The following is a 24,778-nucleotide window of genomic DNA, read 5'->3' as shown; positions in this document are numbered from 1 at the left end:
CATAGATGTATCTCTGAAGGTCCAGAGGGCCCCTTAATCTAGTCTTGGGGTCAAGAGGTCAGGCCTTTGGAAGCACAACAAATGCTAAGACCCTTTCTGTGCTTATTGAACAGGATGCTTCTGGTTCTGGTGGGGAAGATGGGGCAGCAACAGGGAGATTTTGCTGGGGGATGATCACGCAGACTCGCAGCAGGCCAGAGGGGCCTGGCAACTCCAGGCGGGCGAGGAGCTGCAAGAGGCTTTTTGGGTGGCGGTCCCATTAGGGCAGGGCCAGGTTGTGTAGTCGGTCCAGGGGTCTTTCTGGCTCCGAGTTCTTCCCACCACTGGCTGTCCTGCGGCCTTCCTGAATTTGCTTGGGTGCCCACTCACTGCCCAACGCGTTCGATCCCCTGAGCAGAAAATGAGTAGGCGCAAGAACGCAGGCTCCTTGGCCATTTCTCTAAGGCGTGGAACCCAGGACGCGAGCCGCTGTCAACAGGCCCGAGAAGCTCTCGGGGAGTGGGCGCTTGGCGCAGTCCGGGCCCTAGGGTGCACTGCCTGGCTGCACTCAGCAGGGCCAGCAGAGAGTGCCGCAGGGGGCCGTTCCGGGGCTCCCGGCCCGCGAGGCACGCGGTGGTGATGGCCAAGTTCCACTCGCCAGCGGCGGGAAGGACGCGCGGGAAAGCGAGGGAGCAGGAAGCGGGTGGCGGCGGCGGCGGGCCCGCTGGAAAGGAGGGAGCGCCGCAGGCGGGAGGAGGGGGCGCGGAGGAGGGAGGCCGGGAGGAAGGAGGGAGTGCGGCAGGCAGGCGGAGGGAGGGCTGATTAGCATGCAGCAGCGCTCGCGCGCCCGGCTCCATTGTTTTAACACCTCCCCTCTCCTCCGCGCCAATCTGTCACCGTTCAGCAGGCGAACGCTGCTGCCTCAAATGCTGCTCTTCTCAAATGAGACGGATAATTAGTTGCCCCGCACGAATGCCGCACTCTTCTCACCCCTGATTGCTATCACCTTCTTGCTCCTGGCAGTTTTGACACCTCGTAATCAGCCTGCTGCTTTTCTCTTTTCTTCCCGACTTCTGCTTCCCTCCCCCCCCTTTCCTTCGTAGTTGATTTATTTATTTATTACTATTATTTTAAATGCAATCCCGGTGCCTATTTGGACGAGTCCTCTGCGGACTTAACCTTCCGCGTGTACGCGGGTGCCTATATATGTATATGTAAACTAGGGTGTACGTGCGTGAGTCGGCCGCGGGCTGGCAGTTTTGCGGGAAATACTGCTTCCACGCGGAGAGAATTTTGTCCTAAAGATATTTTTGGGAAGGGAGGAGCTGGGGAGAGGGACGGGAGGGAAGAGTTGGGGAGACCTCAATTAATGCTTTAAAGATCTCTTAGAAATTAACAAACTGGGGAGTCTCGGAATCTGCTGTCAGAAGCGTGTTTCCCCCTCTCTCCTCTAACAAGCACTGACAGTCTAATTACTGTAGCTACAAGCAGCTGTCGAGGCAGCAGCCCGGGAGAGAAGGCGCCACAGGCTGAGCGCACCCGGCCGGCCCCCGAACCCAGCCGAACCAGCCGAACCCGGCCCGACTCCGAGAGGGTGGAGAAAAGGGCAAGGCCTGGCACCCGACAGCCCCGGAGAGCCCAAGGCGGGCCTGAGAGCCAGCGGACTCGCTTATTGTTTCATATTTATGAAGTCTTTACCTTGAAGGTTAAAAGATGTGAAGAAGAAAGGAGGGGACTTGGGGGGAGTGGGAAGAAAATCTTCTAAGCTTCCAGCCACCCTTTTTCTACCTCCTTGAGTTCCCCCCACCTCCCGTGTTGGTAAAATAACCACGCAACCCGGGGCTGAGGGGGCGGGGTGAGCCAGGCTGGAGTGTAAGAAAGCAGATGTCCCCGCTGGCAGAAGCCTCAGCCTCCGGGGAAAGCTGCACCGGGGGGGCCCTCCCGAGGACATTCACCTCCCACTTCTCAGGCATCCCGCTCACAACTGCCTCGCCTCGGCGGGGGTGGTTTTTTCAGACTCAGCGTTTTGCGTGTGCAGCTTTTTTACCTGGGAGCTGTTCTTACCCGGCCACGCTTAGCAGATGCCAAGAGGCAGCCCCTGCACGACTCAGTAATAAGAGACAGAGGGAGAAACCTGGTCGGTACCCACTCCACCTCTTGAGCTGAGACCAGTGCCACCTCTGCAGAGCGGGACAGGAGACTCCTCTTCTTTGGCCCAAAAGGGCCTCTGCCTCATAAGTTGGAGCTTAGAGTACTGCTGGAACCCCAAAGAAAACACAGTCCCCGGCTCTTACTAAAAGTAGTGGATGTGGGGGAAAGGATGGACAGGAGAAGAGGGGTCAGTGACTTTGAGTCTCAGTTCTGGGCCAGTTTTTATTTTATTTTAATTTTTGGTTATCGGTAAGCTAGTAGATTTCAACTATGTGAGGGGGAATCATCCTTTCTAGAAAGGAGGTAAAAAGGATCCCCTTTTCCTGAGATAGGTTCAGTGGTATATTCTGGCTGGTACACACTGGGAAGTTTTTAGTTTTAATTTTTTTTTTTGTGTGTGGGAGGAGTGAGAGGGGAGGCTGGGTGGGCGGGAGGAAGGGGGAAGGGAAGAGGCTTGGATAATTGTCTAGGCATTTCCATTCAGTCCCAGTGGCAAGGAAAGAGATGTACATGCCTCAGAACCCTTCACAGTGAATACCTAATAATCGCCATGTCACCTTGGTGAGGAAGATGTCAATGTGATGTGCTTGACACCCCGAGAAGTCGAGGCACCACTCTCATTCTTCCACAAGTTAAGGCTCTTCACAGTAGCACAGGGGCCTGTTCAAATCCCCCCATTCCAAACCCTCCAGTTTAAAACATTTGCTTCACGAAGGCTTAAATTTCTATTTGAGAGCTGCAAATCAATGTTTGCTTCATAAAATGGAAGCTATGCCTCATATATTTTTAAAAACCAGGGGAAAAGATAAATCCCCAATGCAAGAATCATAGGGAAGAAAAAGGAAAAGAAGCCTTATTTTAAACAATTTTGCAGAATTCTGAATTTGGTATCCGCTCTTTCAAATGTCTTCCAGTGGCCATCAATCAGGCTGCTAACAACGAATAACAATTTTCTCAACAAGAATGTTAACGTTTCTAATCTAAATTAATCTAAGTTAATAAATATGGATAGTCCTCACAGGCTTTTATATTTGCTTCCATTAAAAGCAAATGTTACTTTAGAAAGTTCAGTTTGAAAAATGATTTTAAAATTCAAAGTGATGTACCATTGTAATACATGACATTGTATCTGGTTATCGCCCTTCTATCAGGCTAATAAAGAGAAAACAGGGTTTTTATAAACTTCCCACAAATATGACTTATTTATTTATTTACCTCAGGAACAAAGAACACTTTAATGATCATAACATAAGTAACTCTTTTAATATTTAATTCATTTCATCATATAGGTATACACAGCAAAAATTAAAAACCACATATGTTATTAGAAATAATCTAAAGTGTTTAAATAATTATCACTGGGCATCGAATTTCTTGGATTTAGTATTAGATTTTTATTTTGTCTGCTATCCTCTTACAGATTTACTTAAAAGAAATTACTTGTAGTATAAATAATGTAATATTTTAAATGAAAACAAAACAAAATCTCCTAAGATTTACAACATTTTCAAACTCAATAGCTCTCACTAGAAATCCAAGCAATAAGCTTAGATATTTGATACAACATAAATTATGATTTTACAACTCTGTTAGCCACATCACTTTGAATTGTGGTAATAATACTGTAAACATGAATACAATGAATTGGTTTTTTTACAAGATGATCTTTTAAAAGATAATAAAAGTTACAAAATAAGTTTAGAAAAAAATTCAAATAGCTGTGATATTAGATTTTTCTATAAATGATTCTGAATTTAATTTACAATCAAGTATTTGTAGTATTAATAACCCCAAATCATCACACAACTTGACATATCTGTTTTTAAGTGTGCCTTAAGTCTCCCCATTAAAGTGTGAATTAAGATGCCGGAGGAAATCCCCCCTGGATGTAATGGATGGTGGGAAAACTGCTTGACAGAATTCACATACTCGGGGTATATGCAGTTCTGAGTCTGAGCCACTTAGTACCACTAAGTCAATGTCTTGATTAGGAAAGGGCTTCCAAAGGGGCTGCAGGAAACAAACAAAAACATCTTCTGTTACTTGTACTCAAATTCAACTTACATTGAATTTCAAATTTAAGTATTTGAATGATTATGTATGAGATTATATACAAAATTAATATGAAAGCATATTACCTTTCCATGGAGTTAGCACGAGGACATGACTCAATTCTTTTTCATAAAGGACATAACCAAACTCTGATTAAAAATCACTTGGGCTGGGGGTGTAGCTCTATGATAGAGTGGGCTCCATCCCCAGTACCACGAAAAACAAAACAAACAAACAAACAAAAAAACAGAACTGGGAACACACTTCCAAATTTTATCTTATTTAAAAACAATGCAACTGTAGCAGGAGCAATTTTTAATACTCAATTACGTCAACAGCAGTAGTTTAGGAATAAGTCAATATTTAATAGGACATTTTAATTAAATTCTATTGTATTTTATAACAGAAATCTTGAGTAATAGGGCTTTTATTAACACATGGCACACTGCACATGTGATTACACTGCTTAATCCAAAGCAATGTAAATTTCCCTACTTGGATAAGCAAATACTTAATATATACATACATATATATACATACATATATATGAGAAACAGCATTTTGATTTTTAAAAAGAAAATTTTTCTTTTTAACTACTAAGCAGATTCTATGGGTTCAGTATTTTGGGAAAAACTTAAATATTTGAATTAATATTCAACAAAATCTACCATCAGATACATTCTTTCTTCTTATTTTGCTTCTGTTAGTTAATAGTTTGGTTTTATTCTTTTTGAATAAAGTGAAACTTGTCAACATTTGTCCAGTTAAAGAATTATGGAAAAAATATAATTTAATAGAACAACCTCTATTACAACTACCAGCAAATAAATGCCTTTCAAAAACTACATTTATCTTAAAAAAAAAAAAAAACTTCTAGAAAAAGGAGATATAGCATTTAGCTTAATAGTAGGTGCCTTCAGGTGTTGACGGAAAAATTTCTTACTATCCTTAACTGTATAGATTATTTAAAAAAAAATCTTTCTTACCTTGACATACATAAATTACCTGGACATAGCTAAATTTTGAGGAGAATCATCCCATGAAGCCAATTTATAAAGAATCCTTTATGCTCCTATTACTAATATGTTTGTAAAGGAATACAGCATAGTCTAGCATCTGACAGTTTTCATTCCCTTAACTTCCTTCATTTCAGTTAAACAATCATTTATTACATAAATAGTATATTATTAATTGAAAAAAAGCATGGCCTGTTTTCTTATAAACATCTTACTGGACAGATATACACTCTGTGTAAATACATAAAATATGTCTATGCAGGAAGATTCAGTATAAAGGGCTTATAATAACATGGACTTAATTCTTTTCATAAGAAATATAGTAATATTTAAAATGGAGATTATGTAAAATTTGGGGCAAAATAATTTTTTTTAGAAAAATATTTTCTATGAAAAAATTGTCATGAGTATATAAACAAAAATTTAGTTGAGCTAATTAAGAAACAAATTTTCCTATCTGCATTTTAAACAAAAAAGGTTTAATGAAAAATTGATATGGCTACAGATAGAAGATTTAAAAAATTTAACCTAGAAGTAATTTAGTTTCCAAATTTGATAAGCCAATCTTCCACTGCCAATTTATCTTCAAAAATCCTTCTCCAGTAGGATCTATAGTAGGAACTATCTAATAGTTCAGATTTAGTCTCTTCATAGAGTTTAGTTAGGAGCCCAATCACTGACTCAACAAAAGTTAGAAATATCACATGGAACAAAAATAAGCTGATCGTTTTTAAATCTTTGCTATCATAACTGCATGTATAAAATAGGTGTTTAGTAGTACTGATTGATATAAAGTAAAAACTTGTAATATGTAACCAAAATCACTTCTATTACTATGAACAACTCAAGAATTTTTAAAAAATATTTTTATTAGTTGTTGATGAAATTTTTAAACTATTTATTTGTATGTGGTGCTGAGAATTGAACACAGTGCCTAACACATGCTAAGCAAGTGCTCTACCACTGAGCCACAATTCCAGCTCCACAACTCAAGAATTTTGTATTCATTATATGAACTTTATTTTAAAAAAATTTTGATGGACCTTTATTTTAATTTATTTATATGCGGTGCTGAGAATAAAACCTAGTGCCACACACACACACACACACACACACACACACACACACACACACGAGGCAAGTGCTCTACCACTGAGCTACAACTCCAGCCCTGAACTTTATTAATACTAATAAAATACTAAAATGTTTTTAAAACCCATTTTAAGAACTATTCTTTCAATCCGAAACTGTAACATAGCCTTCAAATCATACTAATTTTTTTGCTTTTTCTGCTAAAATATCAATTGTCTAACCTTATGCCCCATGTCTTGTGATAGCTCAACACCAATTCTCCTGCATTTTTTAAGTTGAATACTTTTCCATCAAGTTGTAATCACATACCAGCTGTTTCCCTTGCTGCAGTATAGAAAGCAAATGTACAATACAGGGTGCCATCTACTGAAACATGCATGCACAGACTAACTAGTCAAAGAACAGGCAAGAGAGATAAAGGAGAAAAAAGTAACAAGCATTAGAACTGATACAGTTCACAGCTCTGCAGGAATTCTACTTGCAATAAATGAAATTGTTTAATTTGTTTCATTTAGTAACAACTATAACTGAGACTGATGTGAAATAAGGTACAATGTAGAACATAAGTGAGTTTAAAACTAAGGCTTGTCAGCAATGCCTAGTTTTTCCCATACTAAAATACACTACTGCTTGACTACTGCCTTCTTTGCATGTTGATGAAAAAGTCTATAACCTATAGGAGTACTTAAAGCCAAAGGATATTTAATCAAGTGTTTTAAAAAATTAAATATCTCAAAGCAGAGACCATCAAACAAATGTTTGCAAGTTATATAGATATTTGTCAATCTGTATTTTTATAAGCTTCTGTTTACTGTAACAATTATGTATTTTTAATTTGCCCTCAGGCATTATAACTTTTTTTTTTTTAAACAAATAGAATCATTCTGTGGTAGAATCTGAACCTACAAGGGAGAGTAAAAGTGGACTGGTAGGCTATAAGTAGTCTTCAAGCTTGTTGGAAACATTAAATATTTGACTAAAACCACACATATGTAGACACTATTTAAAAAATGTATTAGGTGGCGATATTAGTGCCAGATTAGCAACCAAAACAAGCATTAAACCTTACAGATCTATGTACTGTAAAACTGAGAATAGAAGTATTAAATGACAATTTATTTTGATAAATAGGAATATATTATGCAATAATTTACTTATAGATAACTGTGTTCCTATGAAGATTCAGTATGATATATACAAACTTTTTAATAGATAAACACCATTTATTTCACATTATGAAATTTAATGATGAATTCTGTTAGTACAAGTAAACAAGCTTTGAATAAGAGACTAAGAAACTGGTACCATACTAGATATGGATAAGGCTTACATGCATTTTAAAATCTGTCATAAATTTTATGATAGAGCTTTAGCATATGCATCTTTTAAAATTTTGTGTCCTTTATCACAGGACTTGCATGTTTTACTGAAAGCTTTTTAACTTTGGCTAATTATTAATTTCAAAAGGATGTCCGATAATCTAAAAGAGAGGCATATCTGTGCACGTGTGGCAAAATGTGTGTTCACACATAATAAAATATGTTAATGCAAAACAGTTACCTGCTGTGGTCCTCGGATAGCTTTTCCTGGGGAATCCAGTGAGGAAAAAGGTGCATCTGTTGGGTCCTGAAGTGGGAATGTTTTTACATATAACGCATTTTGGTCTCCAGGAGGAAAGCATGGAGCTCTATCCAGAGTTGTCCTGATACAAGTGTTCACAAGATTTGAGGGTTTTGTTATGTCAGTTGTTTTAAGGTTTTGTATAGCTGAAGCTATGGGGTCAATTCCCTGAATTTCGAACAGAGTTTCTTCTGTCTTAAGAAAGTTTCCTGTGTTGTTTCTGAGCTCCATATTAAATTTGTCCTGGCACACTGCCTCAGATGTGCTAGGACCAAAGATGTTGGGTCTCTCTGGAGTGCTATGCAAAAAAGTAGAGTCACTGTCCGTAGGTGGAAACTTGACATTGAATTTAGAAAGTGATTCAAAAGAGGTGTCTTCCTCATCCTGGCCCAGTCCTCTTGGTGTGACAGATGTGATGCATGGTGCACCTCTATTTATATCATCTTTAGCCTGAGGCTTAAACAGCGCTTCTTGTTTATCTGTTTTATCCGTACACTGTATAGGCACAGAGCACTGTGTTTCTGGGGGGAACAAAAGAACACAAAAAGGAAACATTTACATTCAAATCATTCTTAAAAATTTGTTCAATCAGCTTTGAACTTATAAGTATTATTTTTTCTTTTGGTTATTATGACAATTGAAAACAATTGGGGTTTTTACATTGCTACCATCTTGCATAGGAATATTATCGGCCTGTAGCAGGTGAAGTAGAACAAGCTTATTAGTAACAGTTTAACTACTTTGTCTTTTCCTAGGTCTTTTGCTGTGAGCTTTGCATTTTTGTTCACAGTTACACTGCTCCACACTTAAAAAAACATTTGCTTATAGCGCATACATTTAAACATTTTGTCAATATCGGAAACCGCAACTGTGAGCTTGCTTAGACAACTAAGTTGTTAAAAGGGAAAATACTTACTAGGTATATATATGTAAATTAAGTCATTTATTATTTACTATATGAATTAGGTGATTTATTCCCCCCCAGTATCACTGTGTAACTAAGTATCTCATTAATCAGTTTAGCCTTTGTCTACTTTGAAAAATCCTGCTCTCAATAATATGAGGGAGCAGTGATGGAGGCTGGGAAGAAGGAAGAGGATGGAGGCAAAAGATGCAATTTGGGGATGCATGTAAAGAAAACCGCATGTGAATGTATGATTTTCTCATACAAAAAAGGGGTTGTGGATATCACGTAGGCACCAGGGCTGATGTAGTTCTAAGTAAAACCCTAGTTATTCAACAAATTCAGCTATATAGGACATAGTCAAAAACTAGAAAGAAAGAACTTCTGAGGAGTCAGAGCTTCAAGTCCATAGATAAATGAATTAAGTTCTATTCTCACTTTAGATTTATTCAAATGAGCTTGATGTTTCTTTAGCTCATAGCTGGTTTGAAACAGCAAATTAAAAGGGGGTATGAATTGTTAAAGCAGGAAAGAAATCAATAAGAGCTGGAAGCATGGGAGGCAAGAAAAACAAAAATGCAGATGTAAGATCTCAGAAACCACTACTAATAACATAAGATCAAAAAGAGTTATATTTTGCAATACAAAAAGAAAAAAAGATCAAAGCATTTCCCATGTTAATGATACTCAGATACTAGAAAAAGTTAACTTATGCTCCACAATGTCATTTTAAGAGGGCAGTGAGTTTGGTAATGTAAGTATTCTTATTCAGTGGATAAATAGTAAAAATTTTAAAAAATTAGCATCATAAAAAGATTGTTACCAGTGAAGTTGTACATCACTGAGTACAGTCACAGTGATGTGGGTTTAAGTGAATAGGGTGCACCGAGCACCTTGCATGGTTTCTATCCATGTTTGTAGCCATCTAACAAATGTCAGTTCCTTTGTATTCCTCTGACTTTTGTAGTTTCATGACACCTCTCTATCCTTTGCTAAAGCACATTCTGACACAGGATATCTTGTCTTTGGATATGATATGCAACCAACTTCTTTAGTCATCCAGTCATATACCTACTACTTCTCTTTCGTCCACACCATCGCCTCTTACTAGATTATTACAACCTTTGAGATGCTTCCATGCTTCTAAAGTCGTCTCATATTCAATTTTTTCTCTATATTGCAACTTTCCCTTCTATCCTCTTTCTGAAAATAATTTTTCTGAAGTTCAAATCTGGTCATTTTATCTTCCTAATAAGACTCCCCAAACCCTTAGTCCTTAGAAAAACATTTATAATTGTTCAAAACTGGCCCCTTGGTCACCTTTTCCATCCTTACTTTTCACCATACCCACTTTACTTCATACTCCACATGTAATGAACTTTGTGCAGTTTTCCAAAATAATCATACTCTTGTCTTTGGACCTCACATGCTGTGCAAATTGCCTGATTTGTCCTGTCTTTTCCCATTCTCTTTGCCCAACTCTTAATTTGCTCTTCATATCTTAGCCTAGACATTAGTTTCTCTGGATGGTTCTCCCATGACTCTTAGGTGCCCTGAGGACTGAACACTGTGTGTTATATTTCTATGGATGCCTCTCTTTCTCCCATTACAGTAGATTTTCTGAGGTCCTAAATTATGTTCTGTTTCTCACTTTCCTGTCCAGTATCCTGCCCTGTGCCTGGCACACAGTATGCCCTCAATAAATGAATTCTGAATGAATCTGATTCTTTTCTTCACAGAGTCTAGAATAATAACCTACTTTACTACATACTCTGTGACTAAGAGTACTATAATTGAAAACAAGCTCAATTGCTTAGTTGGATTTCTCTGACTCCAAGGTTCTTGAACAGTCCATTAACTCTCAAGTAGTCATTTTTCCTGACAGTAGACTTGAGGGTGGCAAGAGATTCTAGGAAACAGTAATCAAATTCTGTAACACCTGAGAAGGAGGAAAGACTTATTAAATGATCTTCACAAGATCAGGGTGAATGCTTTAGAATCTGTTGCTGCTGCTAATGGCAACAGCTATTAACATTAAATGCCCTTTCATGTGCCATGCACTGTTGTAATTGTTATATGTGTCTTAATTCATTTAGTACTCAGAATAATCTCAAGGTAGGCACTATTATTATCCCCAATTCCTGTGTGAACAAACTGGGAGATGGAAAGGTTAATTCCAAGGCTACACAGCTAGTGAGTGGTACATCTGGCACTGGAACCCAAGCAGTCTTAAACTTGAGTCTGTACTCACTCGGAACCATTATGCTAAATTGAACATGTTGGTTTCTATATATAGAGAGGAGTCCTCAAATTGACAGAAAAGTGCTTGAAATTACTTTCCTTGCAGTTGACCTATCCCCCTTGCAAAGAAAACATGGAGAAATCAAACAGCTGTAATAAAGCTGATATTTTCTTTTAGCACAGCTAGCTGGTATACAACTTCAACCACATTAAAATAATTTGAGTTAATCTGCTCATGTGATGAGAGTAAATATCTATTGAAGGGAGATTTAAACCCAGGATTCCTAAGAAATCTGAGCTTAGAAAACTTAAAAGTCAAATGAGCTGCATGAAAATACTTGTCATCCTGACACCATACAGAGAACCATGTTGAGGTGAGCAAATAGTTTTTCTATTTTGTCTGTTTCAGGGAAGGAAAAGCAAGCAAGATGCAAAAAATTCCCAAATTCTGAGTACAGCTACTCATTAGATTACTTCTCAGTCTAATTACCATTAATACTGACAAAAAAAAATTTACCCGATTGTAATCCCTAATCCTATATATTCTTCTTTCCTAATTGCCAATGAAATAGGATCCTCCCTTTGGATCAAACACAATTTTTCCTTAAGACATATTTGCTAAACATAAATTTCTATCTTTATCCTTTCTCAAGACTATTGCCATATGTGGGTGAATAGAAAAAATAAAGTAATAAACAGGAAATGTACAATTCTATTAACTCATCATTTTAAAACAAATAAATATTCAGTTCTTTTAAAGTAAAAATCAAATTTTAACAAAAAATAACATAGGGACAAAATTGTTAAATATACTGTTTTCCAGATTTATTATACAAATCATTTTTTAAATACTTCCTCTATATTTTCATTCAAAGTAGAATACATATTTGAAAACTCTAAATAGGTATCTTTAATTCCTATTTCTTTCTTCCCATTTGATCTACTACTGTTAGGGCAAAATATTTGATGTTTTGGTTTCTATTTGGACCAAACAAAATGTCAGTGAATTTTCTAGCATAAAATATCTAAAATATTTCAAGAATAATGTTGTTATTTATTATTTGTGACATAGTTATATAAAGCATAAGAATAATGCTAGGAAGCAGTTTTAGTAGGAAAGAAATTGAAGTTAAACACCCAGTGTTCTAGTTGACAGATACATACTCAGATTTAGACCTGTGCAATTTAAAAATGGTCAAAGTATTAAGCCATTGATAATGGGGTATGTTCTCTGTGTAGCAAAGAATATATCACCATTGCAATGTTTTGATAAGATGTTGATGTTCACAAAGCATATTTATAAATTCTAGGTACTACATCTCCACGTAGCTAGCATATTTTAAATAAAAATATTTGCTTCAGACACAATATCTTTAGTCTGTCCAAAGATCAATTTCTCATGAAAATGTCAAAAATTAAGATGAAGAAATTGAGTTCTTTTGGGGTATGTAGGGGTAAGAAAGGGGAAGAAACAAAAATATGCCTATTTATAGAGATTGTTTTGTTTCTTCCTCACTACACTGTATAGCTTTTCTGAAAACAAAATACAGTAGTTGCAGGAAGCAAAATTTGACTGTAATATGATTTTTAAACAGCTTAGATGTTAGAGCTATAAATGTGATCTTTAATTAAAGGGGTGCTAGTCAGTATTGCTGCAGTATGGTTCAGAGTGAAAACTGTAAATCACATCACTTGGGAATTATCTGCAGAATAACTCACAAGGGTAAAAGAGAATTTATCATTACAAATGATCAGTTTACTTTCCTTTTGTTTACAGAAGTGCTTGTTATCAGACTCAATCTCTGGTATTTTGCTATTAATACTTAACTAAACCAGTCTGGGACTTTAGGGAAGGGCAGAACTTTTAAATAACACACAGCAACACATATGTAAAATAGATATTCTTTTTAAGTTGTATTTAATACTAAGTTTATTTTTTGTGCCTCCAATAGAAATGGCCCTTAGGAAATGTGCATACTAGATTTTCATTCTTGAACCAAATTATCAGAAACTATTCATAGAGTTCAATGTAATTTTAGGTAGAAGTTAAAAACAAACCTGATGCTATCGTTTTACTTAGCTCATATGTGGTAGTGTTTCTTCAAGGCTGCTTACTAACATATGAGTTAAAGTGCAATATGACCTCTAAATAGCAACCAAAAACTTTGAGAGGCATATTTTATACTTATTTTGTATTTTTTTAAGATGGGATTTCTAATCAAGCCGACTAGTAATTGGGTCATTCAATTCAGTCTATATATATCATGTATAATGAAGATAGAGAGGAAAAAAAAGCCAATAATCACAGCACATAATACATTACAGAACTTAATACAGCACAAAATTCAAGTATAAGTGGGTGTGGGGTAAGATGGAGATCCTTAGCACTTAAGAAGCCATTCACAAATATTTCACATTCAAACGAATTCAACCAACATAATCAAAATGACTGAAAGTTAAATCAAACCTTACCAGTTGCAATGTCTGGTATGTTAAGTTTGCTTAAGTGGTCTTTTTGTGCTTTTGCTAGAATGCAAATTCTATGGAATTCTTCTTTGAGATCCCAGAAAGTCTTCTCTATATTACCCCTAAAAACAAATCAATATTTAAAAATGTAAACTAACTCCAAATATTTTTTATCATAATAAAATTTACATACCACTATTTTATGTACCACTAAATTAAAGAAATGTTAAAAGTTATTTTAAATTTGTAGAAAATGTCCCCAAAAGCAACTCTAATGTTTGGAGAACCAGGCACAAAATAAGTGCTAAATTAAAAGTTCTAATACATAAATGTAGTGTAGATCAGAATATCTACTTATTCACACATCACATTAATGCTGGCTTATTCACACATTAACTTCAATGTACAGACTTTTTTTCTCTGTAAACATCGTAAATAGAATTATAAAATATTCCTCACTTTGATAAGGTTCACAATAGGATTCATCCATATAAAATAATGTGACCACAATACATGGTCTATTGAAATAGTAGAACTTTAGAAAATTCAACTTTTACTTCTAGCTCTGCTATTAACTGTATGACTTATTTAGGTCATTTTAACGTGTAGGAGCCTTGGTTGGTTTCTTCCAGTTCTAAAAGAGAGTTGTTTTCTTACAACTGCTAAAATTAAAAAAAAAAAAAAATATATATATATATATATATATAAAGTACTGCATATTTCAAAATTTGTAATTTTTAAGAGCTGGCAAAAAAGGATGCAGAACTACCTTTCATGGAATGAAGGAATGCCAAGACTCCTTGGTGAAGTTTCTTTTCTAGGAGGAGAAACCTCTTGTCTTCTCACCTTAAAGATACAAAAAATGATCATACTTTAAATTGCTTCCAAACTCAAACGAGATTTGGTTAACAGATTTGGTTATCTTCTCCATTGAAAAACAAATTGAGGGAGTGTACATATATACACAAAATATATAATAGTTTATGATGTCCAACAGAATTTTTTCTTTAAATGAGATAAAGGAGAAAGGAAAATAAAAATAAAAAGTTTAAAGCATGAAGCATTTTGGTAATTTGATAGTAATTCTTCAGTTATTCAGTACTGGCAATTCAAGGAATTTCACAAATTCAATTATTGATAAAATTGCTACTGTGATACCAAGCACCTCATATGACTAGAAATTGAGTAAAACCTTTATGTTAACTCCTTTTGATAATACTAATAATGGCCTATATGTATTAATGTCTTTGTTTTTGTAGGTTCTTTGCTAAGGAATGCAGCTGTAGTAAGAGGAAGAAAAAATAAAACCAAGCTACAGCTACTTATTACTTAACAAGCATTTTTAAGATTTATAAAGATCATGTAATTATGCATTTAAGCTGCTTCAATACAAGTTCTTGCCTTTCACTCCCACCCTGTGGCTTACACTGGTATTACAATTGTTTTGATCTTGGAAATCCAAGTCAACACTAAAGAACATGTTGTAATACTTTATATTCTATGGTTCAGATTTTTAAAAAGTCTTTAAATATATGTAGAAATCTTTGTGTACTTTCTGAAGCTACAAACTAACAAATTCTGAGATTTGAAGAATAGCTATTATATAATCATAATTCAGCCCAAACTATATAATTCAAATTCAAATCCAAATCAGAGGACATATCTTTGGTGACTTTTGATCTTCTTCAATTAAGGTCACTGTCACTATTAGTAAAATGACAATTTTTACTTAATTGTTTTATCACCTGAGTATCTCCCCTTTTAATTTTGCTTTTCAAAAGATTGCTTTGAATATGTTAGGAGTCTTACTTGTCCTCTAAGATGACAAAGACTTGATTTCAGTTTGTTTTCCTTAAAATTAACATGTTCTCCAGTATATATTGCTCTCATTTCCTAGCTTTTTCCTAAATGAATACCCTACACCATAGTATTATTTTGCAGTAGCATAGAATTAGTAAAATAAAATGTTGGCAATATAAACAGTTTGATTTTATATATTATATCATGGTACTGAGGTAAAAAAAAAAGATCATTTTCTTCCTGCATACTCTGTCTAGCAAACATTTAGGCCACGCCTTCTGAACTAAAACTGTTTTACCGAGCTTTTTAAAAAGTAGTCAGAAGACATTTTCACAATCACAGTTTGTTTTTAAAAGTGGCAGACAAGGTTATTCTTTGGCATTAAGTACAATTAAAACACTTAACAGATTTTAGTATGGACAGGAAGAGAGGTAACATTTTAAAGCTAGCCAATCATTTAGGACACTACGACAAAACAACTTTTAAATAGATTATATTATTAAAACCACATCAAAAAGTCAGAGCAGATATAAATAGAATAAAATTATTTGGCAATTAATATGTTAAATAATAATGAAGTGTTTATATTAAATGAAATGGCTTCCTTTGAAAAATTACTATTAAAAATTCTTAATATGTTATTTTATTAGGACCTAGAAAGAACCAAAAAGAATTACTTTGTAATTTTAGCCTAAAACTGAAGATGTATTACAGAAAGTGGTAAAGATGATATCCTAGTTTCCAATTCTGGTTTTGACAGAAACTAGGAATGACTGCTTCTGAAAGGTTAAAGAATCATTAAAATCTAGTGGAGATGAAGATAGGCGAAAGAAAAGGCTGGAAAAGAATAATAAACTTTTGTTTGTCTTAGTAAATTAACTGGTGCCAATTTACTTCTGTGATGTTTGGATTTGATAACTAGTGTGTGTGAATTTGTTGTAAAAAGATGCCCTGGGTGTTTAGGCAGAGGGTAAAGGGAAGACTCACTTAGGGATTTCTATTAAGTATCTAAATTTAGTTTCTTTCTTTTTTTTTTTTTTCCCCTTTTTGGTACTGAGGAGTGAATCCTGGGGCACTTAACTGCTGAGTTACATCTCCAACCTGTTTTTGTATTTTATTTAGAGACAGGGTCTCACTGAGTTACTTAAGGAAAGGCTCTGAGTCTGGCTTTGAACTTTTCAATACTCCTGCCTTGGCCTCCTGAGCCACGAAGGTAAAGAACAAAGCTCTACTTACTATTATGTTTGTTCTGTTACTTAAGAAAAGCATTACTGGTTATACTAAGCAATATCTACACCTTCTATCATTCATACTAAATTAATCTGCTCATGTATGTCAAATGAAAAATCAGAGTGGCATCCAATAAAAAAATTTCAAAAAGGGACTTCTTAACATGCTAATTGGGAAAAAAACAAAACCAAAACCAAACCAAAAAAAAAAAAAAAAAGGCGAGCAGTTTCCTGACAGATGTTTTGAAGTAGGGTTTATTTAGCATGGGTATAGCATATTGATGTTATTTTCCACTGTAGCAGTCTTACACGACTTTCTGAAGACAATAATTTATTTTTCAGGGCTGGGGCTGTAGCTCAGTGGCAGAGTTCTTGTCTTACACATATGAGGCACTGGGTTCAATCCTCAGCACCACATAAAAATAAACAAATAAAATAAAGGCATGCTGTCCATCTATCACTACAAAAAATTATTTTTCAAAGGATTTAGGACTGATAAAAGTCAATGGCGACTTGAATACTTTTCTTAGAAATTCAGACTTTCTTTTTGATGCTATTACCTTACTTAATGAAGATTCCTCTGTTTGGTGAGCATCTCAGAGTAAGTAAACAATAGAAAAAGATATTTAAATTTTTTTTTTCTATTCTCAAATATTATCTGAGTGGGTCCTGTACTTCAGGAAGATGAGGTTATTTTAACTTCAAATAAGAATGCAAGAGAATTTTTAAATATTATTTTAGATTTTAAGCACTACATCATTCAACAAATGAATTTATTTTAAGATACTAAAACTTAAAATACTTAACATCATAAGCTGTTCCAACTACCAGTTTGGAAATGTGAATCTTGTAGAATGAATGCTGAAATGAGTTTTACATGTCAAATACACATCCAGTATGGCACTGGAAAAGTCATTCAACTAAATCCATTAAGATAAACCCATCTGAAACAGTTGGATGTTGTGAAATGTTTCCTTAAATTTCCTCTTATGTGAATTAAGAGAATTTTGACTTAGTGTAAATCAATTTAAACTTCAACTTTAGGTATTATAAAAATATATGTTGTTTAATATTAAATAATATTTAAAAAGGAGAAAAATGAGTAGCTAATATTTTGCTAGTCTAAAACTAGATTTACTTACTTATTATTTTGCTGTGCTGGGCTGGGCATCGAATCCAAGGCCTCATGCATACTACACAAGCTCTCTACTACTGAGTTATGTTTTTAAAAAATATCCTTATTTATTTACTTTTATGTGGTACTGAGGATTGAATCTAGGACCTTGTACATGCTAGGCAAGTGCTCTACTGCTGAGCCACAATCCAGGCCCTGAGTTATTGTTTTTATTTTGAGACAGGATCTCACTAAGTTGCCCATGCTGGCCTTAAACTTTTGATCCTGTTGCCTCAGCCTTCTGAGTATCTCTGATTATAGTTGTGTGTAACCATACAGGCTCAAGTTTGTTTATTTATTTACTTGGTACTGGGGAGTGAATCTAGGGGTGCTTTACCACTAAGCTATATCCTCAGTTCCCCAGCCCTCCCCCCTTTTTAAAATTTTATTTTGAGACAGGATCTCACTAAGTTGCCCAGCCTTGCCTCAAAAACTTGCAATCTCCCTGCATCTGTCTTCCAAGTTGTTAGGATTATAGGTGTGTGCCACTGCATACAACTACAGGTTTATTCTTAATGAAAAGACAATGGAAAATGAGCTAGGGATGTGGCTCAGAGGAAGACCACTTGCCTAGCATGTGCAAAGCCCTGGATTTGATCCCCAACACTAGAAGGAAAAAAATGTTTTGGGTTACCTTCCAGGATTTGGTATATAGCAACTTCTCAAAAAAAGAAATGTATATTTTCCCTTACAGTTATCTTTGTTATAGATGCTACTAAAAATGAAAGTAAAATTATATAGACTTGTGGAACTTTTAAAAAACGATTTGACTAAACTCTTTAACATAATGCACATTTTCTCATATATAAAGAACTTTACCTTGAAAAGACTATAGTTATTTATTTTTACATTGCTGGGGATTGAATCCAAGGCTTTGTGCCTGGTAGGCAAGCACTGTGTCACTGAGCTACTTTCCCTTCCCTAAAAGGCTAATTTTAAATAAAGAAGTGAAGTTCTTGATGGCACGTATTTGATCTATAGCAATGCCTATCACTTTATTCCAGAGCTCATATCAAAGACGCCCTCTTAACTTTAGTTGGGAGCCTTAAATGCAAAGAAATATTTACTTTTTGGTGGTTCAGGCAACTAAGCATAGTCAATTTTTGTTTAGTTTCTGGATGATGCTCAACAGAATTATGCTCTTAAAACAGAAAAGTGAATTATGCTCTTACTTTGAATAATGTAAACCAAGAAATACACCAAGGTAATAAAAGGATGGATTGGTAAAGGAAATATAAACTGTGAACACCTATGATATAAATAACTAGTTTGATAGGATTTACTATAGAAAAGTTAAAATAAATAGTGAAAAAATAAACTGGAAGTAAGGACTCACTTATCATCTAGATTTTTGAAACTTAAGAATGAAATGTTAAAGAACAGACTGAGGTTGAAAATTTCCTTACCAGTTATACATACGCATACACTGAGGTAAAAATGGATGATGAAGTCAAACATTGGATTTGGCTAAATTAAGGAGAAGGAGAAAAGGAAAAGATTCAGGTGTAAAACAGAACTAGAAAAACATTTTGAAAGGAAATTTAATAAAAATAAGTATAAAAGCATAGTAAAATAAGTTTGAAGACAAAAGATAAAAAATACAAAGAAACTGTATTTAATCTATAGGAATTCATGGACATACAAAATCTTTGGTTCTCACACCCTCCTTAACATTCCTGAAAACCTAGCAAAGCAAGAGGAACAAAATCTGTTCTGCATGACACAGTGTGCTAGGCAAACCCACTGCCAGTGTGGGAACAACTCCAGGGCAAAATGGGATTCATCCCAGAGTTCTGAAGGAAGTGGCAAAAAAATAAACAATATAAAAATAAAATTAAACACCCTAATTACTTCCAAGTTTTTTTTACAGAGTTCTGATTTAATATAACCCCCCCCCATCTCTACCAATTCTATGATACAACATGCTTTTTAAGAAAGGTAAAATCTTTTACCAGTACTATCTCAATTATTATAATTTCAATTCTGACATTAATTTGAAATAAGATTAATACTTTTGAAATTATGTTTTTAAAGTCTTTTACTTTATATTAAGTACCATCTATATATTTCTTTTTGAATTTATTTTCGTAAGAGGTAGATATTAATTGTGGGGATGCCATTCAATAGAAATTGTGTAAGTTAAGACCAACTTAAGTAAGGCTTCTCATACTCCTTTCTTTGTTTCCCTAAACACTATGCTTAAACAGAACTGAGTTGGGAAAATCTTTTTCTTTAACCAAAAAGATTTTTTAAAAAAATTAGAGCATTACAATTATGCATAATGTTTGGGTTTGTTCTGACAAAATCATACACACAAGGAATTTAATTTCAACCTCCATTACCCCTAGTTTTCCACCCCTCCACCCTGCCCTTATTCTTTCCTCTATTCTACTAATCTTCCTTTCACTCATTTATTTTTTTCTGACTGGTACTTCCTACATATGCATAATGGTGAAATCCCCTTTGGCAAATTTATACATGTATATAACATGATTTTGTTACAATCATTTCATATTTTCCCTCTTTCCTATTTTTCTACCTTCCCTCCCATTCTTTATCTTCTACTCATCTTCCCTATATATTTATGAAAGTGCATCCCAACACCTGCTTTCCCTTATTTTGCTTTAGCTTCCACATGAGAGAAAACATCAATCCTTGATTTTCTGAATCTGGCTTATTTCACTTAGCATGATATTCCATCCATTAACTCGCAAATGCCATTATTTCATTCTTGTTTATGAATAAGTAAAACTCCATTGTGTATATACACTACAAATGCCATTATTTCATTCTTGTTTATGAATAAGTAAAACTCCATTGTGTTTATACACTACATTTTCTTAATCTATTCATCTATTGCTGGGTATCTGGGCTAACTTTATAATTTGGCTCTTGTGAACTGTGCTTCTATGAACACTGAAGCAACTATATCACTATAGTATGATGATTTTAGTTCTTTTGGATAAATAGCAAGGAATGGGACACCTGGGTCATATGATGGTTCCATTCTTAGTTTTTTGAGGAATCTCCATACTGCTTTCCAGAGTTAAGTACAAATTTAAAGTTGTTACCATTACCATGATGAACAGAAGATATCTTCTTGAAAATAGCTATTAATTAATCTGCATGCATTTTTTAACTTAGTCTACATAACCTCACATATTAAATACTTAATGATGAGTTTAAAGTTTGCTTACAAACTTAGCTTGCTTTGGAGAGATCAAATAATTTGTCTGAATTCTAGCACATAGAGTAGTTGTGACTGGAAGTTGTGCCTTTTTGCCTGTGTTTAATTACTCAGCCATAATCCTTGGCCTTGGCTGCTAGAGAAACTAAATGTTACAGTTAGTTATCCAGCATAAAGAGGGAAACAAAGAATGGTAACATTTACATATTATACCAAGTCAAACTAGCTCTAGGATTCTAAGACTGGCCTGTCACACACAAAAAAGCACAAGAACGGGGTATCTTACTGTTATTTCTACTCTTAATTCAACTATTTGCTAATAAAGAACTGAACTTAAAAGTAGTAGCTGATAAAGTTCTTTCCTGATACTTTGAATTTCAGAATCATCTCAGGATTGGTATTTGTTCTCTTGTAAATGGGTCACATTTTCTGGGCTCTTCATATATTGAGTAATTTTGGACCATATCTTAAACATAGTAATTATTATGTTACATGGTGCTGAAAGTGTTGGCATGTTTGTTTTAACAATAAAAAAAATTGGTTAGCTGACTCCAAACTCACTTCCATGGAGAGCAGCAGCTCAGATCAGATGGTTAACCTTAACTACAAACTGCTTTCAGTTAGTCCTGTTAGCTTTGGGAGAGCCAGAGATTTGGAATGAGTTTAAACAGAATTTAGGGTTCTCTTTCTCTAGGGTTCCTTCACTTTCTAGTAACCATAGTTATTCTGGTTTCATTCTCCTTCCTGGTTCTTCTAGCAAGAATTACAGTGGGCTTTCTGCTGGAATTTAAGCTACTGCTATGCCTCCACTGCAACTATGGCTACTATCAGGACAAAATTCTGGAAAACTGGAAATTCATTTTTAGCCAATTACTTGATTCACATTTTTTATTCTCCTCCAAAATATGTCAAGTTTGGTTTCCAAAGTCTTCAGGTGGTTGATTTCTTGCATGTTGTTTGATTTATAAATGTTATAATGGAAGTTTAACTATTAAATTGTTTTTTATTCTTCCATTCTTCTGAGATTTCACCATAAAAATCTAATGTTTTTTTTAAAGCTCTCATTCTGCATAATTTGGAATTTAATTTGTAAGCATTTTATATGACCAACCAGCTTCTTGTTGAAACTATTTTTGGTTCCCAGAATTATAAGATATTTCTTACGTTTTGGTATTTTCATTGGTCCCTCTTGTTCCTAAGGTTACAAGGAACAAGTCTCTAAAAGTCTCTGAAAAGTCTCTAAGGTTCAGAACTGGGTACACTGCTCTTTCTCTCTTCTACCTTTCTTTAGTTATATGATCTATTCTCATATCAACTCTACTAAACAGGCCCAATCTCTCTCTTATTAGCCATTCTAAAGTTTCAATCTGTCCAATACATCATGTTCACTTCTTCTGGTGTCTGTTGTAGAAGTGTGTGTGTGTGTGTGTGTGTGTGTGTGTGTGTGTGTGTTTGTGAGAGAGAGAGAGAGAGAACAAGGACTGAACCAGGGCCTTGTACATCCTAGGCATGTGTTTTACCACTAAGCTATATCCCTGGCTGAAGAACACCAAGTTTTAAGACACAATATAACCACATTACCACCTGTTCCTCAAATCTGGTTTACACTTCCAGTTTCTACTTTTAATGTCAGGCCATTTTTCTTTGCATTAAAACAAAAACAGAAACAAAACGAAACAACAAAAACAATAATGCAGGGCAGGAGAAATCCCAAAAAACAGATTAGGTTCTTGGAAAAGTAAAATTCAAAACAAAACTGAGGGTCTCACCAACTTTATCTTCATTTCAAAAGGAATGGACATTTATTAAAAAGTAGAAAGGAGTTTTAGATTCATTTTTATATAAAAGATGTCATTTTATCCTTATAGCAATATAAGAAACAAGAGCCAGGGGCAGGAATGAGGATTCTCAGGCTGTAGCACAGATAAAGAGGATGAAGGAGAAAATATTCAATTAGCAGCAATAAGAAGGAAAACAAGGAGATCTCCTATGGCCTCTTGTCCATCCAGCGCAGTAATATTGTCCAGATGCTCTTAATAAGGGATACAGACAAGTCAGTGGCCCCTCTGGTATTATTAGGATGAAATGTAGAGGGAAATGTGTTGTCCTTAATGCTAAATAGTGAAGAGCAATTTGGGGTAGAAGGAACAGTGGACAAATATATCAGATATGGAATTACTTAGATGAAACTGAGTTGGAAGGCAAAAATCTTACTGCTATCGATAAACACAGCAGAAGAAAGAAAACAGATACCTATCTCAGATTTATGGTGTTTCCAAAAGGGACTGATCAGAGAAGAAAAAAAAAATCACAGGTTAATGACATGGAATAGGTGGAAACTACTTTACAACAGTTTTATTATGACTCTAGAATACGGAAGGATGACTAACTGTCAAAGAAAAAATCTTCCAGGGAAAAAGTCAACTTTCATAATGTAACAATTAGGTTTTAGGTTTTTTTTTTTTTTTTTTTTGTGGTGCTGGGGATTGAACCCAGGGCTTTATGCATGCAAAGCGAGCACTCTATCAACTGAACTATATTGCCAGCCCAACAATTAGGTTTAAGCAAGGAAGAAAGTTCAGAAAGTGAAACACATTAGGTACAACTAAAAAATTAGATGAGTCTTCTTTTCTCCTACTCTCAAATTCTAGTAATGTCTTTGTAGGGATTACAAATCCAGTAAGAGGACATTAAAATACAACACTGGGAAAAGTGTTAGCTAGAGATCCTGTGATTAAATAAAGACAAGTGGCTCTCTTACTGCTGATTTCAGATTCTAAATATAACTCTTATGCTTTAAAAAATTACCAGAGAGCACAGAATGCAGCATTTTACAGGTCTATAGTTTTGTAAAACATATTAGGCAATGTACCAGGTGGATACCTATTTCTTCTTGTTTTTTTTTTTTTTTTTTTTTGGTGGGTGATGCTGAGAGTCAAACCCAGGGCTTTATGCATACTAAGCAGATGCTCTACCACTAAGCTCTATCTCCAGGCTCCACATTGTCTTTTAACAGATTAGAGTCAAAATTCAGTTTGTTCTGGATTTAATATAATAAATACAAATAAGTTACTAAGTTAAAGTATCATAATTTAAAGTATAAATGTATAAAACAACAAATTATCCAATAAATGTGAAAAGGACTGATAAGTAAGCATTACAATCTTCTGCATATATAAAGGTCCTGAGAAGATGCTAGGGTATTTTTAGCACATTTTTTTTTTTTGCAGTAAGATGTAAGTAATATTTTACTGAGAAAATGGCAACATGATTTTTCTAAGAGGAAATTATAGTTATACCAGTGGTTCTCAAAATATAGTCCATGATCCCTGGGGGTCTCAAGATTATTTCAAGGGATCCATGATGGGAAAAGGATATCTGAGATGGGTTTAGTGTCTCTGCACATTTTTGCTTCACATATTAATAATATAAGGTTATGACTAATCTTTACCTGTACATTTCTCAGGGTTGTGCTTGCAGAGAGCAAACTTGAAAGATGGGATAATATCACCCTTGGACAAAGAATAAGCTTGTTTAGTGCTAGCTGTAACATAAAGGGTTCCTCTATTACATTGTAACCTACTGCATCTGCATGCATCTCTCTGGGTCCATATGTGTTATCCCAAGGTGTGAGCAATGCAAATATGATGTTCTTCTGCTTGTTGTGCTGTAACTAATAAAGTCCTTTTTCTCTGATCAGTCTGTTTTCATTCAGGATCCATAAAAGAATAACCGATAACTTACTAGTTTTTAAGTAGGGTGAAATGAGGTTAACTACTTTCTTAATACGATTAAAATGCAATGTGCATTTGTTTTTACTAAATTGGTGTTTACAATTCACTTACATGGCAAAAGCAATGGTGTATA

General features: G+C 35.1%; 2 protein-coding genes across 13 annotated transcripts in view; one reads left to right on the top strand and one right to left on the bottom strand.

Moving 5' to 3' along the window:
• Nucleotides 1-24,778, top strand: part of LOC144365550 (uncharacterized) — a 195,485-nt gene that overhangs the window by 61,164 nt on the left and 109,543 nt on the right. Inside the window, exon 3 of one of the 8 annotated variants that reach the window (XM_078017492.1) lies at nucleotides 24,378-24,607. The exons of 6 other annotated variants lie outside the window; for them this stretch is intronic. The gene's annotated coding sequence lies outside the window, so the exon portion shown is untranslated. Of the gene's footprint in view, nucleotides 1-1,446; nucleotides 3,324-24,377; nucleotides 24,608-24,778 lie in introns of those variants that run through there. One more of the 8 variants, XM_078017493.1, reaches the window with a different exon arrangement.
• Tank (TRAF family member associated NFKB activator) overlaps nucleotides 3,364-24,778 on the bottom strand; it is an 89,585-nt gene continuing 68,170 nt past the window's right edge. For all 5 annotated transcript variants that reach the window (XM_078017476.1, XM_078017475.1, XM_078017477.1 and 2 more), the window contains exons 5-8: nucleotides 14,291-14,367; nucleotides 13,528-13,643; nucleotides 7,851-8,431; nucleotides 3,364-4,140 (exon numbers count right to left, since the gene is read on the bottom strand). In XM_078017476.1, the coding sequence (XP_077873602.1) occupies nucleotides 3,964-4,140; nucleotides 7,851-8,431; nucleotides 13,528-13,643; nucleotides 14,291-14,367 (951 nt within the window). In that variant the 3' untranslated portion in view covers nucleotides 3,364-3,963. The remainder of the gene's footprint in view (nucleotides 4,141-7,850; nucleotides 8,432-13,527; nucleotides 13,644-14,290; nucleotides 14,368-24,778) is intronic.

Source organism: Ictidomys tridecemlineatus, chromosome 7 (genome assembly GCF_052094955.1).
Source record: "Ictidomys tridecemlineatus isolate mIctTri1 chromosome 7, mIctTri1.hap1, whole genome shotgun sequence".
Taxonomy (NCBI): Eukaryota; Metazoa; Chordata; class Mammalia; order Rodentia; family Sciuridae; genus Ictidomys; species Ictidomys tridecemlineatus.
This window is presented reverse-complemented; position numbering and strand designations above follow the sequence as displayed.